General features: G+C 38.7%; 2 protein-coding genes across 2 annotated transcripts; one reads left to right on the top strand and one right to left on the bottom strand.

The window, feature by feature from the left end:
* Nucleotides 1–423: 423 nt before the first annotated feature.
* LOC116254420 (uncharacterized) lies at nt 424–9650 on the top strand. Its single transcript, XM_031629801.2, has 6 exons — nt 424–1231; nt 1559–1770; nt 6342–6639; nt 6747–6832; nt 6954–7045; nt 8901–9650. The coding sequence occupies exons 1-6, from the start codon at nt 959–961 to the stop codon at nt 9164–9166; spliced, it is 1227 nt and encodes a 408-aa protein (XP_031485661.1). The 5' UTR covers nt 424–958; the 3' UTR covers nt 9167–9650.
* A 921-nt stretch (nt 9651–10571) lies between these two features.
* On the bottom strand, nt 10572–15693 carry LOC116254313 (protein DEHYDRATION-INDUCED 19-like). Its single transcript, XM_050077908.1, has 5 exons — nt 15275–15693; nt 14998–15146; nt 14337–14412; nt 13244–13508; nt 10572–10983 (listed from the first exon to the last, which is right to left on the bottom strand). Exons 1-5 carry the CDS (start codon nt 15342–15344, stop codon nt 10881–10883), a joined length of 663 nt encoding a protein of 220 aa, XP_049933865.1. The 5' UTR covers nt 15345–15693; the 3' UTR covers nt 10572–10880.
* Nucleotides 15694–20722: the final 5029 nt, after the last annotated feature.

Below are 20722 nucleotides of genomic sequence, written 5' to 3'. Positions count from 1 at the left end.
AAAGAATGTGCCAAGAAATGGAAACAAAAAAAAGAAAAAAGATATCAAACATTATTGTTTTGTTAAAAGTTTATTTATTATTTGATACGAGTCGATGTGTATCGGACAATATGGCGTACCAGTCAATGAATCGATACAGTTAATAAACCGATACTGGCAACACTCCTCAACTGTCCCACACCCCCCACTCAAAGGAAGGTACTCTCAACTTTGGCCTCACATTAATATAATATGATTTTGTCCAACTTAACAAGATTTATATTATAATAATGAAGATGAACCTTCATTAAATATTGGCATGCAAGAGTGCAGCTTGTATGAAAAAAAAAATCCAAAAGAAGGTTGAAAATTTCTTATTGAGATTTATTAGCAAAAGAGTTTCCCTTTATATAAACAAGAACAAGGAGTCTAAGCTTAGAACCCACAAGTTTAAAAGCATCAAAAGGAAAAACTGTGAGCAAAAAAAAGAAGAAGAAAGAGAAACACTTGAGGTTTCGGGTCTTGTCTGTTTCTCTCGTCTTCCTCTGACTGAAATCGAGATATTGAGGAGTACTGTCTCTAATTCCAGACGCTTCTGGATTTTCTCTCTTCTCCAGTTCTCCCCTCTTTGTGTTGTTCTTCCGATTATGGTCTGATCTTCTGAGGAGAAGAAGAAGAAGAGAGAGAGAGAGAGTTGAGTCCACGCGGTTTCTTGATCTCCCCATTTTCCCGACCGTCGATTGGACTGCCCATTTAGATCTTACCGTCCATCGGCTAGAGGGTAACTGTCATTTCCCCGGCGATAGGACTTCCTCTCCAGGAGGAGTGCGATTCTAGGGTTAGGGTTTCTTCTACGTTTCGCTTGATCGCTTATCGAGTCGGTTTTGGGGTTGGGACGTTCATGCGGTGACGGAGAGTGTGGAGCTGTCCTGTTGGATCTTTCCCCCTTCATCTGAGGCAGGGGAGTTTGGGGTTTGAGATGTTTGGTGATCAGTTTAGCAATCCGGTGCCCGCTGCCAAGAGGCAGCAGCAGTTGCAGAGGAGCAGGAGCAGTGGCGGCCATCCTGTGAGGTCGAAGTCGGTGTCTGGCACCAGAGTTCCGGAGAGCCGGGACGAATCGAAGGTTCCCGGGAAGCAAGTGATGGATGAGGACTCGGATGTCTGCTCTCCTTCCGTGGACTTCCATTCTGGAAACTTGGACCGGTTTCTTCAGGCCACGACGCCGAGCGTTCCCGCGCAGTACTTCCCTAAGGTTCGGGCTCATCTGATTCTCTCTTGGCTCAACTGATGAGCTGCATTTTTTACTCTGTGGTTATCTGGTTTGGATCGTGGAATTCGTGGCTTCCCTCCATTTTTTAGTTCGATGATTGCATTTCTTTGCTTTTTTTTGGTCCATTAATTATGTTGATTATCCAATTAACGGGCTATCTGAAATGGGAAACGTTGCATTTTTGTGCTCTTTGGTTCTTGTCATGACAGTTATTGGATAAAGCCTTAAACAATGAAAAAATTGTGGCTTCAGATTCCTTTTTCATCTTTCATTGCACGAATATATAGTTACTGGGTGTGCTTCTGGCAGACTGCTATGCGGGGAAGGGGGAATGCTGATGAATTCCATCCTTTCTTCATGCTTGGCGATCTATGGGAGTCCTTTAAGGAATGGAGCGCATATGGAGCCGGTGTGCCGTTAGTGTTGAACGGAAGTGACTCCGTTGTACAGTATTACGTTCCTTATCTGTCAGCTATCCAACTCTATGCAGATTCTACAAGTTGCTCCCAGTCGAAGCCTAGGTGTGCTTTCCTTTGGTTGTGATTTTTTTATTTTGTGCTGTTCATTAAATACATTATTGTGGTGTTGTTGATCTTATGTCAGACTTAAGGCGCTAGTGTAGTTGGATAACGAACATAAACGATTATCTTCCTAGTAAGGATGGTTGAGAAGTACCACTTGCAGTGATTGTATGCGTCATTCACAAGTTTCCACATGTAAGCTGAATCTTTTTATGGTTTATCAACTATGGAATTATAATAAACAAGTTTCTGGGGAGACGAACTTGGATGTGCCTACACCGCTCCTCTTTTACAAACTTCTGGTTGTCATACTTGTTAAGAAGTCTGGAGTTACATTTTCGCTTGAAACTTGAAATAAGTAGTTTCCTTTCTAGCTACCATATTGGTATGTCGGGTGAGTGATGTCTTTTGCCCTTTTGTTGTTTGGCTAATGGTTATGAATTTGCATCAACACAGTAAGACCTTGTTTCATGTTTTTTTTTTTTGCTATTAATGTTGACCATCTTTTACTGCATTGCGCACTTCCAACTTCCAAGGAACATATTAATGCATTATCCTCATGGGATTCCTTAACGTGCTTTTTTACATTTGAATCTTTTCGACAGCTATCTCTCGAGCACAGGTTTAGGTTCGGCAGCTCCAGATCCGTTTTTTATTCCCATTTTTTCATTAACGAAAATGTGCAAAAGCTCTATTGGCCTCTGCCATTCTATGAGTCTCTTCCTTTTTGCGTATGGCATCGCCACTCCCCCTGGCAGCATCGATTTTTTTTAATATTCTCTAGCTATAGAATGAAAATTCCCTCAAGGGGAGGATTATAGAGTTCTCGCTGAGTGTCTTTCTTGTTTGCACCAATTTTTTGGGTGCTAGTCCTCATAGATATCCTTAACTGTTTTGTACTTTTTCTAGTTCAGAGTCTTCAGACTCATCTTGGTGAATAGGTAAAGCATGTATATGCAACCTATGGCAAAAGTGTAAGTTTTCAAACTTCAATGTGGCCATGTCAATGATATGTGTTTTTGGTGAGAGTCATGAGGCAAGTACAAAATTGTGAAATTGGACATTGGACATAAAAATGTATTTAAAAGGAAAACGAAGAAAAGCGCAAGGAGTTGCATTTGGTTGTTCTGAAAGCTGTCTATGAGAAGAAAATATTTTGAGAAAATCAGAACTATTTTTCTTCCTTTTTGAAAACTTACTAGACCAGTTCGAACTTCAAAGTAAAACCAGTATAAGAGATTATGCAATGACAGTTATGGTGCAAAAGGATCAGGCGGATGTGGACTCAAATATTTGCGTGTGACCACAATCCACCAATTTCATATCTTACACCAGCATCTGTTGAGTATGTGTGTGTGTTTAAACTTTAAAGCTTATGGCAGTTTATTATGGGTGATAGGCTCAAAATGTTGTTAGAAATGTTCCATATTTTAACAATACCAAAGGGCACTAAGTGGTTGACATGTCCAAGTTCGTGAGTTTTACTTTTGGGAAAGGTTTATAATTTCATATATATGTGTTTCCTGGGGAAATTGAAACCACACATACAATGAACCCCAGGCCTGGAATCCTCAAACACGGGCCTATTCTGCATGCGGTTGTTCAAGGGAGCAATGCCCATAGGATTCAAAGTTTAACTGCCTGTATGGCAGCTGAGGCCTTCTCTCACTTTGCTAACCCCCTGAGAGGTAAGTAACTGTCGGCAAGTTAATATCCTTGCTTTTGTAGAATGTAAGCATGTTTATTTAAAGAAAAGGACTTGTGAGAAGGAATTTATTATTGGGAAAGGATCAAACACCATCTCGTGGTTGACTTTTAGTTCCTTAGCACAAATATGACGATATAATCAGACATAGTTTTGTCATTTGGTTAGTATCTTCCATGAAGAGATCCGATTTTCTATGCATTTTTTTTTATAATTCCAAGATTTTTGTCACATGGATGTGCGTGCAGCAAAAATATGCATAGCTTTGTACGCATGGGTTTAATAGAGTTGCCTTAGGTTTTTTCTGAGCGTTTGTGAGCATGGTTAGGGCCTGCAAAGTCTTAAATCAAACATAGTGTTTGCTTTCCAATGCCAGCCTTCAGTGGCATATTTTGCTTTGAACTGGTTGTCGAAGTCTGGCTGCCAGTTTCCAATCCCCATCTTGAATGGCTGGAGGAAATGATTGGATGTTGTAATTTCTTTTATTGTTTTGACTATGTGTGACACTTTTTTGGAGGCTTGAGAACTATGTGACGTACGTAGTGGTATCTCATTTTCCAAGTAATCTGGTTTCAGGTATAGGAAGGGTGTGCCATTTCCCAAAAGTTATTGAGGTGGATGTTTGGATGTGGAGAGAGAGAGAGAGAGAGAGAGAGAGAGAGAGAGAGAATTAATTGTATTACAAAGTTGACAAGACTAAACTATCGTGTTGTTGACTAAGTGAAATATTGTGAGTTGTGGCTAAGCAGTTTCTGTCACCTTTTTTATACAGCCATATATGGACAAACTAGTTTTGTAATCTGATGCTTCACTTATTGAACCTGTCTTTATTTAGATTTTGAATTTGTAAGTTGTGCATATATAGTTTTTTTATAGTAATTTAAAAGTACCTGAATTATATGCTTATGTACATGGTTTAGTACTCTCATTTGCAGGGTACAAGATAGCATGTTTGAGCATAGAGAAGTTATTTTATAATTCCTACCACCTATATGATGCTGATAAGCAAGTAATGTTTGTGAGTCTTCTATGTGGATATTATACTATTTCCCATTTCAAACGAACTGAAAAAATGTTTCCTGTTTGGCTGTTTCCCTTTTCAATAGAGTTTATCATTTTTGTTCCACAGAATGGTTGAATAACTCTCTACACTGTACACAACAGCATGTTAGTAGAGTTGGCAACTTGGCACGGTTGGGAATAAAATATGCTTCTCATTAGCTCAGCTTGTTTGATTATTTGGGAGCTTATTTTGACTTGTGAAGCAGGCTTGCCTAACCAAGCTACAAGCAGCTTATGAATCTTGAACAAGGGATCTGCAACTTATTGTCACCCTTGTAACCATTTACAGGTGTTACATGTCTGTATCAGACAATATCATACAGTATGGTACAATATGGCATTTGCAGAAATTGAAGGGGGCCTGAACTTTTTTTGTTTTTCTTTCTTTTCTTTTTCAAATTTGGGTCTAAAAAACTTTCATCACACGGATCTTAGACACCCTTACAAGTAGTGTGGGGGAGTTTTTGCCATTTTGAGGAGGAAAATATCAATTTGAGCCCAGGTTTGTGCATGAGAGTTCAATTTTTGAACTGAGGAAAGAGAGCTTCTACTCATTTTGTGCATGAGAGTTTGATTTTGAGATTTGCATTTTTCTACCCTATTCTTTTTAAGTAACTTCAATTTTTGCTGTAAATTCTTACTTAAAAGAGAAGAAAAAACATGCATCAGTAAATCATAATCCAGCTCCAAGTAATCTATAACTCATAAGGTAGCAATTCTAGTCATACTTAGGTGTTTCAACACCAAAGAACTGGTGGAGTGATGGAAATGCACGGTATCTTTTGGCAGGCTTTGAAAGGAATCATACACTAAAGTAAGAACACAACTAAAAAGGGCGATAAGGTATATAACCTACTAAACCAAAAGGGACTAAGATCTAGTAAATGATTGTCATTTAATCTTGGGTCTTTGATGAGTTATTGGGAAACTTGCGCAATATGGCAGAGCAAGATAGCAATTATGAACCATGTAGCTAACTAAAATGCATTTAAATATAGGAGAAAGCTTTTATTTTCTGAACTGATTTGAACTATCCTGGACTCATCCACAGATGTCAATTTTTCTCTAGCACACAAATTCAAACGTCGTGATTTTCTCATCGCCGCCATTTGATTCTCTTTCTCCTGTTTTGTCTTTCTATGCCATCCATCCCCTGTTAACTGGTGTCTGGAACCCATTCTCTTCTGTCCCTGGGTGCATTTTTTATTCTTTTTCTCATTGGTCTTTCCTTCACATCTTGATCTCCTTGTGGCTGTACATGCAACATGCTCTTCTTTGTTCCTGTAGACAGTATGATATCAACTGTTTGCTTAGTTGGGTTTCTGTGTGTAGCTATGTGTATGTATGATGCATTCTAGCAAACAGTCATAGTTGAAGGTGTTCTCCAGTTGACCATATTTTGTTAGATGTGTCTGCAGTGGTTTATTTTTATTTAATAAAAGCATGCTTGAAACCTGATCTATTCTTTTCCTACTAAAGATTCTTAAACTTTGTCATTTTGTTATGCTGACACTAGTGATTTGTACTTTAGAAAATTCAGAAGATAAGCCCACAAATATGAATTTGACTAGAGGGTGCTGATTTTGAAAACGAGTTTATTGAAAATGCCGACAAAAAGAGAAACATATGGTTTGGTTTTATGTTAGAATGTAAAGGAGGGTCATAATGGCAGATATGTATACACGTCATTTGCATTGAAAATATCTGGTGGTGATAAGTGATAACTGTGAAATTTAGATACTTCGTAGCTTTTTCTAATATAAATTTCCTTATTTTTATATGTTTCTTCCTTTTTCTTATTCAGGCGACCTGGTGAGGAGAGTGATAGAGAATCTTACCGGGATACAAGTAGTGATGCCAGTTCTGATCTTGATTTTGGTAAGAGCATGAAGAGTTCAAACAATGGGGCATGGAGCTGGCATTCATCATATGAAATTAACACGCCTAGGATGGAAAGAGATTATGCAAGGGAAAAGTCATCAATAAGTCAAGGAGGTTTTTCAAGTGATGATGGCGATGCATCTAACAACTCTTGTGATTGTCTCATGTTTGAGTTTTTTGAACAGAATCCTCCTTACAATAGGCAGCCCCTTACAGACAAGGCATGTATTGGATTTCATTTCCTGTACTGGATTTGCATTTTCTGTGCTTGGTGAGTGTCTTTATGTCTGATTTCTTTTGACAAATATTGGTTCTTAACATGTTCCAGATTCTGGAACTTGCAAATCAGTTTCCTAAGCTTAACACATTGAGGAGCTGTGATTTGTTGCCAGCAAGTTGGATTTCTGTTGCATGGTGAGGTCAATATTTTTTATTTCTTAAATATTACTGTCCTTATCAAGTGTATCTTGTCCATGGCCTATCTTTTGATCTATCGTTCAACTAACTAAAATGGTGTATGTGTAACCCGGTGCAGGTATCCAATATACAGGATACCAATGGGTCCAACACTTCAGGATTTGGATGCTTGCTTTTTAACTTTCCATTCTCTTTCTACACCTTTTAAAGGTAGGGGTTGTTCTTGACCTGTTAGCATCATACATACGTCATAGATACATGCACACAGAATGCATAAAGATCCTTGTCTTTTCTTTCTCTGAACTTGGTCCCCTTGAATGTGTCCATCCTTCTAGCATCATGCATAATTCATAGATACGTGCTCATAGATTCTCGTCTTCTTGCTCTGAACTTGGTCCCCTTGAATGTGTCCATCCTTCTAGCATCATGCATAATTCATAGATACGTGCTCATAGATTCTGTCTTCTTGCTCTGAACTTGGTCCCTTTGAATGTGTCAATTAGTTTAGAGCTAAGGAAGGTTTGCACTTTGTTTCTTGTTTATATCACCATTTGCCTTGATATATGATTTTCTCCAGCTTCCTCACAAGTCCGTGCTCATGTGTTTTCTCTCCAGAGATGCATAAGCAGCTGCTAGAGTAATTTAAAACCATCTATGGTTATATACAGCTGCTAGAGTAATTTAAAACCATCTATGGTTATATATTTATTGCACTTTGGTGAATATTTGTTTGGAGGAGTTGAAATTAGTTAGCATTTGTGTGCATATATATATATATATATATTTTAATTTATTTTTCCAATCTGTACCTGCTATGGTTTCGATTTTCTCCTGATTTATGTTGTAGAATCCAGTAATTTATGAGGCTATAATGTTCAATGCGCGATATCTGTTCTTGATTTTGAATGTGGCCTTCTTTGTACATGAGCTTGGCATATTGCTATTCATCTGTAGTTACCAGATAAATTGAGCTCTCTGAAATTTGAAAATCGGGACCTAATGATTGTGTAGAACTGAAGGCTTTCAGAAATTGCAAAGTTGCCATGAGAATCCAGTAAATCAATACTGTCATTTCACTGTACGATCTAAAAATTAGTTCAAGTCGAATCAATTGAATTTTAAGCAATGCTTACAAAGATCATGTCAAGCTTGCAACCTTGACATGCTTATATGAAGTTGCAGACCTGATCAGTCTGATCTTATACCGACTGCCATGTGAGAGACAACATAAGTAGATGAATTTCCTTTTCTTTTCAATTAGTTAGCAGGGCCAAAAGTGGCTATTTGTCCATCAACAAGTGTTATGGCTACCTCTGATCCCTGAATTCTTCCAGGTCAGTCTCACGTTAGCTATTGCTAGTCTGTGCTTGTTGACATCAGCCTCCTATTCGTTCAGGTCATTGTCAGGGTTTTGGTTTTAGACATTGTCATGATGCCATATACTGCAATGTAGTTGCAGATAATCAGCATCCTGATTTTAGATTACATATCTAGAGTCATGCACGTGCAGGCAATGGAGATTGGTCAAGGTTACACCGTTACAGTTCCCTTCCCTGTCTATGGTGCCTCCTTGTCTGACTATTCCTGTGGTTTGTTTGATGCTTGGGCCCTACAACAAGAGACACTGTGTACGCTCTTGATGTCCAGTTTGAGCACCTTTGGCCAGTTCACTAACCAGTGTGTGAAGTCCTCGTGGGTCGTTTTGGTGCTTCTTTGGTACCAGCACTTTCAGATTAGGAATTTCCAATCTTGTAAGTTTCTGTAGAATGAAGTGCTGAATTACTTTTTTACTGTCATATCATGAACTTGTTACATGATTGTTCTATGTTCTTGAAATATTGGCAAGAGTTTAATATGTAGAATTATGTGTAGAGTATCACTGTCTATGGGATCTATTCATATTTTGGCCTTTTGATGCATCTGATGTCCTTTCTTTGTTCATGCATAGAAATTGAATGAATGAAGCATTCTGATAGCATGCCTGTGTCATGTCACCCCTTGCATAGGCATATATACACGCATGACACATACTTTACCTCCTATTGATATTGTTCGTTGTTGCCAGGCGCAGCAAGTGACCTTGCACAAATGGGAAGCATCCATCCTACCATTTCTGGTTCAGGTTCTGATGTGTCACCAATGTTATCACTTCCTATATTTGGTCTAGCCTCCTACAAATTTAAAAGTTCTGTGTGGACACCTACTGGAGCTTACGAACGCCAGCAGGCCAGCTCATTGCTGCAGGCGGCAGATAACTGGTTAAGACTTCGCCAAGTCAGTCATCCTGACTTCCTTTTCTTTGTCTCCCGTGGTGGTGCTTACCGGAGATAAGGGGTAAAAGGCATGTGGCTGTGGGGATTTTGAATATGGGAGCGATGGTAACTATTTGCTTTAGGGTTTTGTTCCTGGCGTCAGCTTGGTGCCTGTCTAGTTGCTTGCACTGCGGAAGTTTAAGAACTCCAAAGTTTCTGTAAAGAAAAAGGATGTGCTATCGTTACGCCAGCAACTCGCACTTGAGCATAGAGAAGGGCGAGGAAATCATACTTTTGTGTTTTATATTTAAATGGACCGACGAATCAGCACGCAATGTTTTACAGCTGCAGGCCCCATCACGTACCTGGAGAGATTGGGTTTGTTTTGCTTCTTGTGGGTTGTATTGATGGAAGGTTTGGTGCATGTATCATGTTTTCCCCGACGCTGTTGTTGCGTTGCACCCTTAACAAAGTGACTTAGGTAAACAGTATTCTATGGTAATGAGAAGGATCGTAACTCGAGCAAAATAATTGTCTACATAAAGGTTTTATAATGTTGGTAATCTTGCTCTCTTTGTACAGTTGTGTTGCTATTCGAATCGGCTGGAGGAGTCTCTAGCAGGTGACGCATTAATTGCTAAAAAGCAAGCAAATGTTATGATACCTTTCATCCTTTCCCGGTGTATGAAATAGAAATAGCTGCGGTTGCTTTAATCAGTTGAACGAGCTGGCGTCAACATTTATGGGCCTATGACTGTTCACCCATCATTCGGGTATATTGGTCAGGCTGGATTTGATCTATTTGTAGATCTCGTGTATCTTCATCACTTAGGAAGTCAGACTCAGCGATGCTTATGGTAGAGGCTATACAATCAACCGGCTATGCTAATTTTTCTGTTTTCACCAAATTTTAGTATTTAATGAGTAATCTATTTCAAAGCTCCATCGCATATAATTCTTTTACTACTAATTGTTTTCCATTCTATCTTTACCATTTTCTATTTTGAAAATTATGTAAGACTTTCCTGTCATCCTTAAGCTTTCGAGATGCCTGATATCTTAATTTTGTATCGGACGTTAAGTCCAAGCCGCAATGAACTTTAACCTATCAACTTGGTAGCGTGTCATGCTTTTGTTCTTTTTGGAGATTATTAAATATCAAATCTGCGTGGGATTAGTTTTCTTGAATTTCAGACGTGTACCTTTTCTGATTTTCTTTCTAAATTTCATCACAGTCGACTGTTCCTAGCGGAAGTTGGTACGACGGCACTTCATTCAACTCGAACGGCAAGTCCAGATCAAGGATTTGCTCTCATTCTGAGACAGCTTTATGGTTAACGATTTGATCGGATTCTGTTCAACACCCTCGGGAAGCTTTTATCTGAACATGACACTGCGGGATGCTTTTTGTTAATATGACGCGCGTTTCGCTCCAAGCCACAAGGGAGAAGGTTAGAAAATCAATGTATTTTCGTCACAGCGGATCAGCCACACAAAACAGATCGTATTTTCATTAGGGCGAATGGCTTCCACTTAAACTAGAAAGCTGTTTTCCATCTCAAAGGTCTCCGGAAAGGAAAATATTACATGCCGTAATCTATAAACAGTGCACCTTACAACATCAACCAACAATTCCCCATACCATCTATCAAGATCAAGGGTCTTCGCTCCAGCTCAAGGCAAGGAAACAAGCCAATCCTGTACTTCACCGTGATTCGCCACTGCTGTTTCCCTGCTCGCAGGGCTTGTGCTAAGCCAAGAGACACGGGTGACTATCAAATGGTTTGAAGCTTTCACAACGTGTCCTTGAAAATGGTCGACAGCAAAAGCTCTTGGACGAAGCTGCATCGACGAGCCCTCTCCTCCTGGTCCTTATCTGACACAGGCGGTTCAGTACTGGAACCACGGATTTTGCAAAGTCAGACCAACATAGTGACATGAACACAATAAATTTCCAAAAAGTTCAACTCATTCACTCAAATACATGAAGGGTTTATCAATCTTAACGGAGACAGAAAAAGCTACCAGTATGATACTACAAGCAGAAAAGAACTAGACACATAAATGGCTGCTCCATCTGAAACATCAGAAAAGTGGCTGGGACTTGAAAAGTGAGCACCTTGCAAGCATGCACATGTGCTTCCCATTTCAATATATGGCTAGGCATTGCCATTTGCATTTTAGAGTTAACACCATAATCAAAAGCAAAGGTTCTCAAATTTGGCTGAAATTCATAAAATCCTAATCCTCGGCATATCTCACCTACTACTTCTGGCCTACCAAAACAAGTGAGGATGACAAACATGCCAATAATAGATCCAAATTGCAAAAATGTTCTTACAATCAACACTTACTAAGTCAGATGAATGTGGCCTAAACAAACACTCAAGCAAGAGAAAAGACAGAAAAACAGCACACAAATGGTAAGAAATTGAACAATTATAAGTTTATAACCAATTTCTTGCAACCTTTTAGCTTCACCAAGAATGGCAGGATGGTTCCTTGCTGTAGTAAACAATAGTTCACAGATTGGATGTTGAAGGTTCTCCACTAAAACAATTTCCACCGAACACCTAAACTTGGAGATAAAGACGGATCTCAGATTTAGACTCACAAGGAACCATTAACCTGACCTATATACCCTTGAAATGACTGGCCTCAAGCTGTAGGCTAACAAAAGAGCACCTAATTAGGCCCTTAATCACCATTGTTATTGGAATACAGTTGCTAAGAGTTCCACCTTCGCAAATCAAGCTGGTCTTGAATTTGAAGTACAAAAAAGCACTTCTATTAAACAGTCGTCTTAGATTATACTATTTCAACTAAAAGAAAACATGTGGCACCGGTAAATAACAAAATATCCTTATAAATTATGCTAGGCATCAAGAAGCCTGCAGAGGTGGCATTTAGACTTTGAAAAGGACAGTAAATGAAATTGCTCTCTCTCTCTCTCTCTCTCTCTCTCTGATTACCTACCCAAACTTGATATGGACATGTATATGGAATGCCTACTGAATGGGTAAAGGTTCTTCGAGGAGGTCCTGCACATAGGTTCACTCTGTTGCCAGAAAGCCTGAAGGAAATCTGGATGAATTTAATCTTTCAATGGGCCCTAATATAGGGTCAGGCATGTCTAGCCCCAATGGACCCTATGTCAGGACATGCTGTCAATGAAAGTAGGTTACTCAAATGTGTGCATAATGCATACTAGAAACTGCCTGTTTGCACTGGGCTCCACGTAAGGACCACATGTGATACCAGGATTTGTGTTTAAACTTTCCTGCATTGGCTAGATCTTTTAGGTGCTTCGCATTTAGGTAACAGTCCAATCCAGAACAATTTCTGATCATCAGTTAACTTGCTGAAAAATAGTTCAACTAAACACAGTTCATAGTGGGGTTAAGTTTGAAAAGCAACCAATCACTCCCTTATTAGCCAATGGCTCAAGAGTTTTATTTGGCAGCCAAGTAACTCACAAATAGGTGAATTAATCCAACCTGGTCCAGGCCCCAGGGTCAGTTATTTAGATTAAGAAATAGACGAGTTCCAATACCATTGAAATAAATAAACTAAGTGAAAAAAGAGAAAGCAGGAGCATGCCAGATGGAATTCTTTAGGCACCCTTCCTAGCTCTGGCTTATTAGGCAGGATCTTGGATATTCAGAACAGCCAAGAGGCCGGAGTTGAGATTTTCTCATCTAAGAGCTCTTTCTTGAAGCAGGATACACATACTAACCAGGCTGAAGCACATTCTTCATGGCAGAAGATAGCTATATCTTGAACCATCAAAGATGGTTGCATTGGCTGAAAGAGGTTCAGAGTGACAGCAAAAGCTCTCTCAGTGGTGGGGTTTAAAATCTTACTTTATTTTTGTGTTTCTTAAGGAGAATGCTGATATAGAGGTTTGTTAACTTCTTTTTCCTTTTACAGTAGCCCCTAGAGGACTCTAATCCTTCTCCTCTTTAGTCATCATCGACCCTTGCTGTATAACAATTTTTTTTTTCTGGAAAAAATGGTGAGAGGCAGGCTTACAACGAAATTGAAAAAAAAAATTATAGAATTTACTGGTTCATGTTATGAATTGTCTAAATAAAGTATCCAAACAAAATGCCCATGGAACTCTGTTGGTAACTTAGTAACAGGCAACCAGACATACCTTTCTCTCACTTTATCATCTAACGGCTTTTTATCAGAAACTGTCTCAACTGGTGAATTCAACTCTGGTTTAGCTGGAGCGTCAACCATGGGCATGCTGTAAATGAATGATGATAACAATGGGTCGGGAGCTGTATTGGATGAAGCAACAGGATAAGATGAAGATGCAAGGAGGGACTGAAGGTGTCCTTCCCGCAGTTCTTTGCTCAACATAGAAATTGTAGAATGAGATGATCCTTTCCGAAATCTCCTTCTGCGCTGCATTTGAACTTCAATCAAGGAACACAAGAAGATAGCATGCTTTCAAATCATATAACTTTTTGAAAAAAGTAACAACAACCTTTTAGGAAGTCTTTAGAACATTGGAGAAAAAAAATACTCAGTTTAAGCAATATATAAGTGAAATTTAAGTGAAAACATTAAAAAGGGAAAAAGTTTGCAGGAAAATGACAAGTGGACACCTTTTAATGACTTCAATTGTTCTGCACTGACACACTATCAGACTTCTCAAGACGCTATACTCTGTACAAACTGGAAAGCCAAACAGACTAACAGAGTACTTTAGCCATGCTGACAAGATGACTGGAATATTTTAACACCATCTTCCACACATGCATGGTGCAGCATCGCCCAGAATAGAATCATCATCTTACATCTCAAAGATAACTTCCGAACAGGTCACACTGACCAAGTATCTTTCCTCGATTGGTGAAATTCGCTTAATCTTGGAAAGACGACCTCAATATACTCCACAGAGAATGACTTATGAGTTGGTTCAGGTGCCTTCTTTTGCATCGCTTCCAAATGGAGGCTGGCTCGAGAATCATAAATTTACATGAAAGAAATGTGGTTTAACATAAGATCAATGATACCGGTATAGTACTCCACATCTCACTCGACTAGAACAATAGCTATGACAGTACTTGAGAAATGGTTGACTATTCGAACAGTTTTAAAACCTATCAAACTTCAAAGATTGGCATGCCATCACAATGCTAGAACAATTACTTGAACTTAGGTAGAAGCAAAAAATTTTCTTAAAGGCAAGGAGGCACATGAGAAAAGCATGCAATCCATACGGAGGAAGGATATTTTAAAGAAATGTCCGTGTTGCATAGTGATATGCCCGACCATGTCCATCCCTACCCTAGTTCCACAAACAGGGCAGACCTGCGAAAAATGGAATAGAAAAGATCAGATTAGGCAGGAAGGTAGCTAGTATACACACCTGAAGATGACAGCACAATTATTTGAGAAATAGAAGAAGTATTTTATGCAATTGTTACTAAACATCAGAAGGTTGTCCACTAAAAAAGATATGATCCTGAAATTAAGATTCTATGAACTATTTACTCAGACCACAAATAAGAGGTCAGAAGCAAAATCCACATACAAGGACATTGCTTTCAGTCTCCTGAAACAGTAGATGACACAAACAAGAAAAGGCCCAATAAAAGTTCACTGACCAAAAAAGGAAAAAGAGAAAAAAAAGAAGAAGGAAAAGCAAGTCGGATACCAGATCACGTAGTGGAACTCAACCTACGATCACATAGTCACCATTCGAACAAGAGATTCTTTAAATTGAGACAACATGCAGTCTCCAACTTATTATAATCATTGTTTTGAACTACAAGGAGATCCCAACAGAAAGAAGGAAAGGAACGACAATCCGAGCAATAAAGGGAAAAGAAATTCCACCGATCATTTACCAAAATGACAAAAACCGAAGGTTTCCTCAGAGAGATGAAAAGCTACCGCATTTTTAGCCTCGATCGAGTGCTCATCATCTATATGACAACAGAGACCTACGATATCAAAATCCTCCGAACAAAACGGGCACGGGAATTCCGCGCGAAGATCCTCTTCCGTCTCGAAATCATCAAAACTCAACTGAAGATCCGCACCTGATTCGTCCATTGAAACCACAATCAGAAAAATCAGACCAAAGACCCCGAAATCACACGACATACAAGAAAGAACAACTAAAACCCACGGAAAGAGAACCAGAGAGAGAGAGAATAATCAGGATTACTGGAACGGAATTGAAGGGCCTGGTGGCGCTTGGATGCAGAGAAGCGAGCGGCCCACGAATCGGCGTCCATGATTCAGATCCTTCCCTCCACGTCTTCAATCAAACACCAGAAGCCCCCACCTGCCCACAAAAGACGAGACCCTAAACTCCTCCAACCGCAACTCAAGAACACCACCCAAGGGAACCAGGAGACAGCGATAAACCACAGGCGAAAACCTCCCCTCCGCCCGATCAACTAACCTCTCAGAATTCACAACATGGAAAGAGAGGGAGAGAACGAGAAAGAGAGAGATCTGCGCCTGCGAAGCCTCAAATTCGAGTTCGGAAAGATCGGACGAGGTGGGGGAAAGGGGGCCTCTCTCTCGTTCTCTTCTTTCCCCAACCAATACGAACGCCACACACTCACCTGTTCATGGAGGAATTTCTCAATTTAATAATTCGGGAGGCTTCCCCAACAAATGACCATTTCTTTTCCTCAATTTTCACTGATGCCCCGCCCGCCCCTCTCGACCGGGCCACTCGGTCATTTGCAAAGTCCGAAAGTGCCCTCCAGTTTTGTTTCAATTTTAAAATTAGTGCCCTTTTGACGAGTTTTCATTTAAGGTGCTATATTTTGGCCATATTTTCAAAAGTGACCTTCTCCAGTCTCACTTTTGTTGTTAACTACCAGAATAAGAGCTGCCGTGTCTTTTGAAATGTTCTCACTTGAGCCACTTCTTGAAATCACAACGTTGCAAATGAAAGCAAAGTTGGTTAAAAAAAATTCCAAAAGTATGACTCGCTTATATTTCATATCAAAGCTAAAAGGTAGGCTTTTTAAATGTTTTGTTTCCCCTTTTGTTGTTGTTCTGTGGTTGATTTTGTTAATGTGAAACACCACTGCCATGCATACGTCTATGGATATTATGTCAGATCGAATAGTGATATTACATTAAGAGAATCACTTATGGAGCATGTTGATCTGCTTTGAAGTTGAAGATCGGCAAACTATTAATGTTTTTGTCCTCTTTTTCAAGTAGAATGTTTTAGCTTAAATCTATTGAGAGAAGTGGATAGCTTTATTGGTAAGTAATCTATCATCGTGATCTAGTTCTCACAGTATCATCCAAAATCAAGGCCTTTATTTAGCCAGAAAATACACATATTATACTTCCAAACTCGTATTCGTTAGTTAGCATTCATTTTCAATTATTGAGAAATTCACAAACCTAAAGCTTTAAACTCTGAATAGAGCCAACCAAGTAGAGATGCCAATATATCACATTCGAACCAAACATCCAATTGGATTCAAACTCAGATTTGGTTTCAAATAAATACCAGATGTGATTCAAGGTGATGTTCAAAGTTAAATTTAGTCTCACATAAAAATCATACATCTAACATCCACATATCTTGGAAGTCTGTTTTTAACATGAAACAATACGGTTTAGATTTGGTTGTGTGTGTAAAGGTTGGATTTGGACGGGAAAATGAATGTCAAATTGAAAATTTAAAATCAGATTTATATATGCCATTAAACTTTTTCATCCACATTTAAATCCGAATATGTGAACATCTAATCAGATTAGATATAGTAAGCGACACATCCGATTCAAATCAAATCCGTTGACTTTTCTTATTAAAGAAGTGAAATTGCTGGTTCAAAAATTCAACTGAATTTATTATGAATTGACAACGATCATTACTGCGTCTATTCCTTGCATAAAAGGAAAAATGTAATTACATGATATAAAAAACTTAAAGCCATCGTCGAAGGAAATAAAAGGAGAGAACCCGTGAAAGCATGTCATTCCTAACTTGAAAGTTAAAAAGTAATGCACTACGTCATGAAAAGCATAAGCAATCGCTTTTAGCCGGCTATCTGCAATTTCCAAACTACAGTCGGGTTATCTCAAATTTCTCTATAAAAGGAAGCAGCGACTAGTGCAGGCGCATGGCACTGCTGATATTTTGTCGTAAAAGTGGGGGTTACTGATTGTCGGGAACAAGGCGGGGGGTAGAAGAGGCAGCACGGGGGTTGTGGTGAGTCAGCTAACCAGAGGTGGTCAGCCGAACCCGAGAAAGCAGGCGAAGGCCTTTAACCGTGGTTAACCTTTTTGCCCTTTTCTGATGGCTGTCACTTGTCAACCCCAACTTACTCACTGACAATTTTCTTTATTTTCCCTTTTTTCTTTATTTTCTTACGCGTCAAACAATAAATATCGAGAAAATAAAATTCGTTTTTGTTTCCTATGTCAAATTACGGATACGCCCTTCGGCCATTGGTCAAGGCCAGGAATGATCTTGAGCAAGAAGGCGAGACGAAGTTTTCCCAACCAACCGACCAATCACCGGGCAAAACTTGACGAGCACGTCGCTTTTTTGGAGCTTTCTTGGGAATTAATTTTCCCATGTGAAACGGACATGGTTTTCCTACCTGCACGACAGAAGAATACTTGGCGAGGAAATGGTTTTCCCAACCTATCTCATATCTAAAACCATGTCAGAAACTGGGTTTGGACTTTGGAAGCACAAAAATAATAAGTTGACATATGTCAATGGATTGAGTTTGAATTGGATATTCGATCAAATTGCTTGGAAAAATACATATATGAAAAATGATTTGACATCTGATTAATTAATTAGATTAGATTCAAATTTATCCAATTTAATTTGAATTCAACTTTGATTTCAAATAAATATGTGCATCAATATGTCAAGTTAAATTTCCTCGTGTATAATGCCCATACATTTTAAAATCAGTTATTAATATATCATAATGTGGTTCCAATTCTGGTAAATTTGACTTTGGATTAGATTCGAATTTAAAACACCAAAAGCCAGTTTGAGATCTCATATAAAATTTGAAGAAAATCATACATGAAAATATGATTAAAGGTTTGGATCTATTAAGATCAAAGCATATTTTATACTCAATAAGCAATTGTGAGTGCACCAACATGCACATACAAACAGATAAAGTGAAAAAAAAAAACATATAAATGTGATATTCAAATGTGCTTAGGAGATGATAAATTAAAGTATTATGGTTTTTACTAAGAATTAAAAAAAATGTGGAGAACAAGGGGCTGGTAGTTAGGGTAACCATGAATGGCAGACTAATAGTTGGCCAAAATAGAAAGGATTCAAGATTTTCCAAGTCAATCAAAGCAGTGAAATGACATTGGCAATCAATAGATTCCCTGACATGGATCCAATCCAATCACTCACAAACTTCAAAAGAAAGGGACATGCTTGTGAAGAAACAGATGATAGAAAAGTGTTTAGTGAAAAGTTGCTAATTTAATAATCATTCCCTCATTTTAATAGTCCAACAATGATTGTTTACCTAAAGTTATATCCATACAGCAATAAAATAAAGTTTTTTTTTTTTAATTTTTTTTTTCATGTCATTGCCTTAAAAGGCAGTTGGCAAGTTCATGTTTGCCTTGTTGCTATTGACAAATCCATGGTTGGGTTTTACTTGAGCAATTCACATTAGTTATAGAAGGAAGCTATACTTTTTTTTTTAATCAATGAAAAGAAATGTTCTTTTAGTAAGAAATAAATAAATGAAATAAATACCTTTTTTTTTTTCTACACACGTGAATGGCAAGCTACTAATGGTTAAATTATCAAGAAAATAAGTCTGTGTATTAAAATATTAGGATAAATTTATTGATAACAAGAAGGCAGAAATGAATGTGACAATTGCTTAGAATTCAAGAATGAATTTAAATGGACCATCAAATAAAATAAGTCCAGCAGATTGACAGAAGAAGAAGAAGAAGAAGAAGAAGAAGAAGAAGAAAAGGGGATTACCAAAAAATGCTTGGGCTGCAACTTGTGGGTTGAAAGCATCAAAGACGCGGAAGTCCACGTCCCCTCGCCAAATTGCAGGCATGCCTGTCCTCTACATTGACTCTACTTTATTCTTATTTTGAACTTGTGAACCATTGATGAGCTCTTGTTAATAACATCAAAGATCATTTGTTTATTTGATCGAACAGTTAAAGAGAAAAACAAGAAGAAAATTGTGATGAATATTACATTTGTCGGTTCATTACAGGTTCACCTAAATTAACCTGGCAGATCGGAATCAGTTTTTTCAATTTCTATGACAGTATCATTGATCGCAAGCACAATTCCATATGAACATTCTGCCACTCAAAAATTCTCGATCAGGAGCTTCTAGAAGCTTCCAGAAAGTAATGTTCGAATTGTAGGAGGATTTTCAGCCTAACGACATGGACCCTCGGCTTTAGGCCTAAATAAAAAATTTATTAATTTGTTTACTGTTTGAGATCTCTTGATGCAGTCAGAACAAACCTAACAAAAACATTAAGGGGGGAGAGGAGGAAGACGAAGGGTTAGGTAGGTGGGGGCTTCCGCTCTCTTGGGTGGTCGGATGAAATACTCATCCTAAGGTTAGAGAATTCAGGCTTTAACAATGATATTAAAATTGGTGAAACCAAGTCGGCTGTGAATTACAGGTGAAGCAGCCGATTCACAGACTCGGAAGAATTGCTTGTGAATCTGTAGAAAAATATCGAAAAAGTCTGTCGATTTCTAAAGCAATGAATACATAAATGTACAAACAATCCAAAAATTATTGAATCGGCCGGTCACTGGGGCCGATTTCTGGTTCGCCTTGGTTGGAAATGGGTCAGATGCTGATAAACTGCACGCATAAGCAGAAATGGGATCAGAATCAGCATGCCAGAAAGGGAAAATCCATACAAACTGAACAGATTGAAACTTCTGAGGCCAGACGAAAAGATGGCAGAAGATTTGGGTTTAAACAGGAAATGAAGAATACAAAGACAAGCAGAGACAGATGCAGAAACTGAATAGAGGATCAGCTACTAAGAAGCCGAGTGTGGGGATCATTTGAATAACATCAACATGTCTTAATAACTGAAAGAATCAGCAGTGGTTCATTTAGTCAAAGATGGAAAAAGTTTTAAAGCAATGAATGAAGCCAAGATGTTGAACATGATAATGACGAGATGAGTGACACGTTCCACACACATGCACGGAGAGAGAGAAGTGGAGAAAGTAAGAGAGAGACAGACAGAGAGAGAGAGGCAGGCAATTTTTCCTCAGAGATGAAACTTCATGGAAACAGGCCTCGCCAGCCGTCCTACCTGATAGGATGACTCTACCTTAGAAGTCACCAAACAAGCAAATCAGGGGCTGATGCTGTCAAAAGCATTACCTTTTCTTGGTCCTTAAGCTGTCCCTTTTAGTTGAGCATCTAAATAATAACATAAGTGGGCCAACTGGAAATAAATGTGGTTACTCAAACAAAAGAGAGAGGGAGAGAGAGGCTTGATAGGAACCTTCTGTATAAGGACCCACTGATCACCTACAAACAAATCAGAGGCCCATACAAGGCAGATCAGTTCTAAGGTTGTTCCTTTGATTACTCATAATACCAACAGTTGGGGCCCATTGACAACAAAAAAG

This window comes from Nymphaea colorata, chromosome 5, assembly GCF_008831285.2.
Source record: "Nymphaea colorata isolate Beijing-Zhang1983 chromosome 5, ASM883128v2, whole genome shotgun sequence".
NCBI classification, from domain to species: Eukaryota; Viridiplantae; Streptophyta; class Magnoliopsida; order Nymphaeales; family Nymphaeaceae; genus Nymphaea; species Nymphaea colorata.
Note: the sequence above shows the minus strand (reverse complement) of the source record. Positions and strands in the feature narration are given on the sequence as shown.

Bases quoted from the DNA above. Each gene is read 5' to 3' on its own strand.
- LOC116254420 (XM_031629801.2), top strand. From the start codon at position 959: ATGTTTGGTGATCAGTTTAGCAATCCGGTGCCCGCTGCCAAGAGGCAG. The intron at 1,771-6,341 runs GTGTGCTTTCCT...TTTCTTATTCAG, and splicing joins TGCTCCCAGTCGAAGCCTAG to GCGACCTGGTGAGGAGAGTG. The intron at 6,833-6,953 runs GTGAGGTCAATA...AACCCGGTGCAG, and splicing joins AGTTGGATTTCTGTTGCATG to GTATCCAATATACAGGATAC.
- LOC116254313 (XM_050077908.1), bottom strand. From the start codon at position 15,344: ATGGACGCCGATTCGTGGGCCGCTCGCTTCTCTGCATCCAAGCGCCAC. The intron at 15,147-15,274 runs GTAATCCTGATT...TGGACGAATCAG, and splicing joins GGCCCTTCAATTCCGTTCCA to GTGCGGATCTTCAGTTGAGT. The intron at 10,984-13,243 runs GTATGTCTGGTT...CCGTGGTTCCAG, and splicing joins GATGATAAAGTGAGAGAAAG to TACTGAACCGCCTGTGTCAG.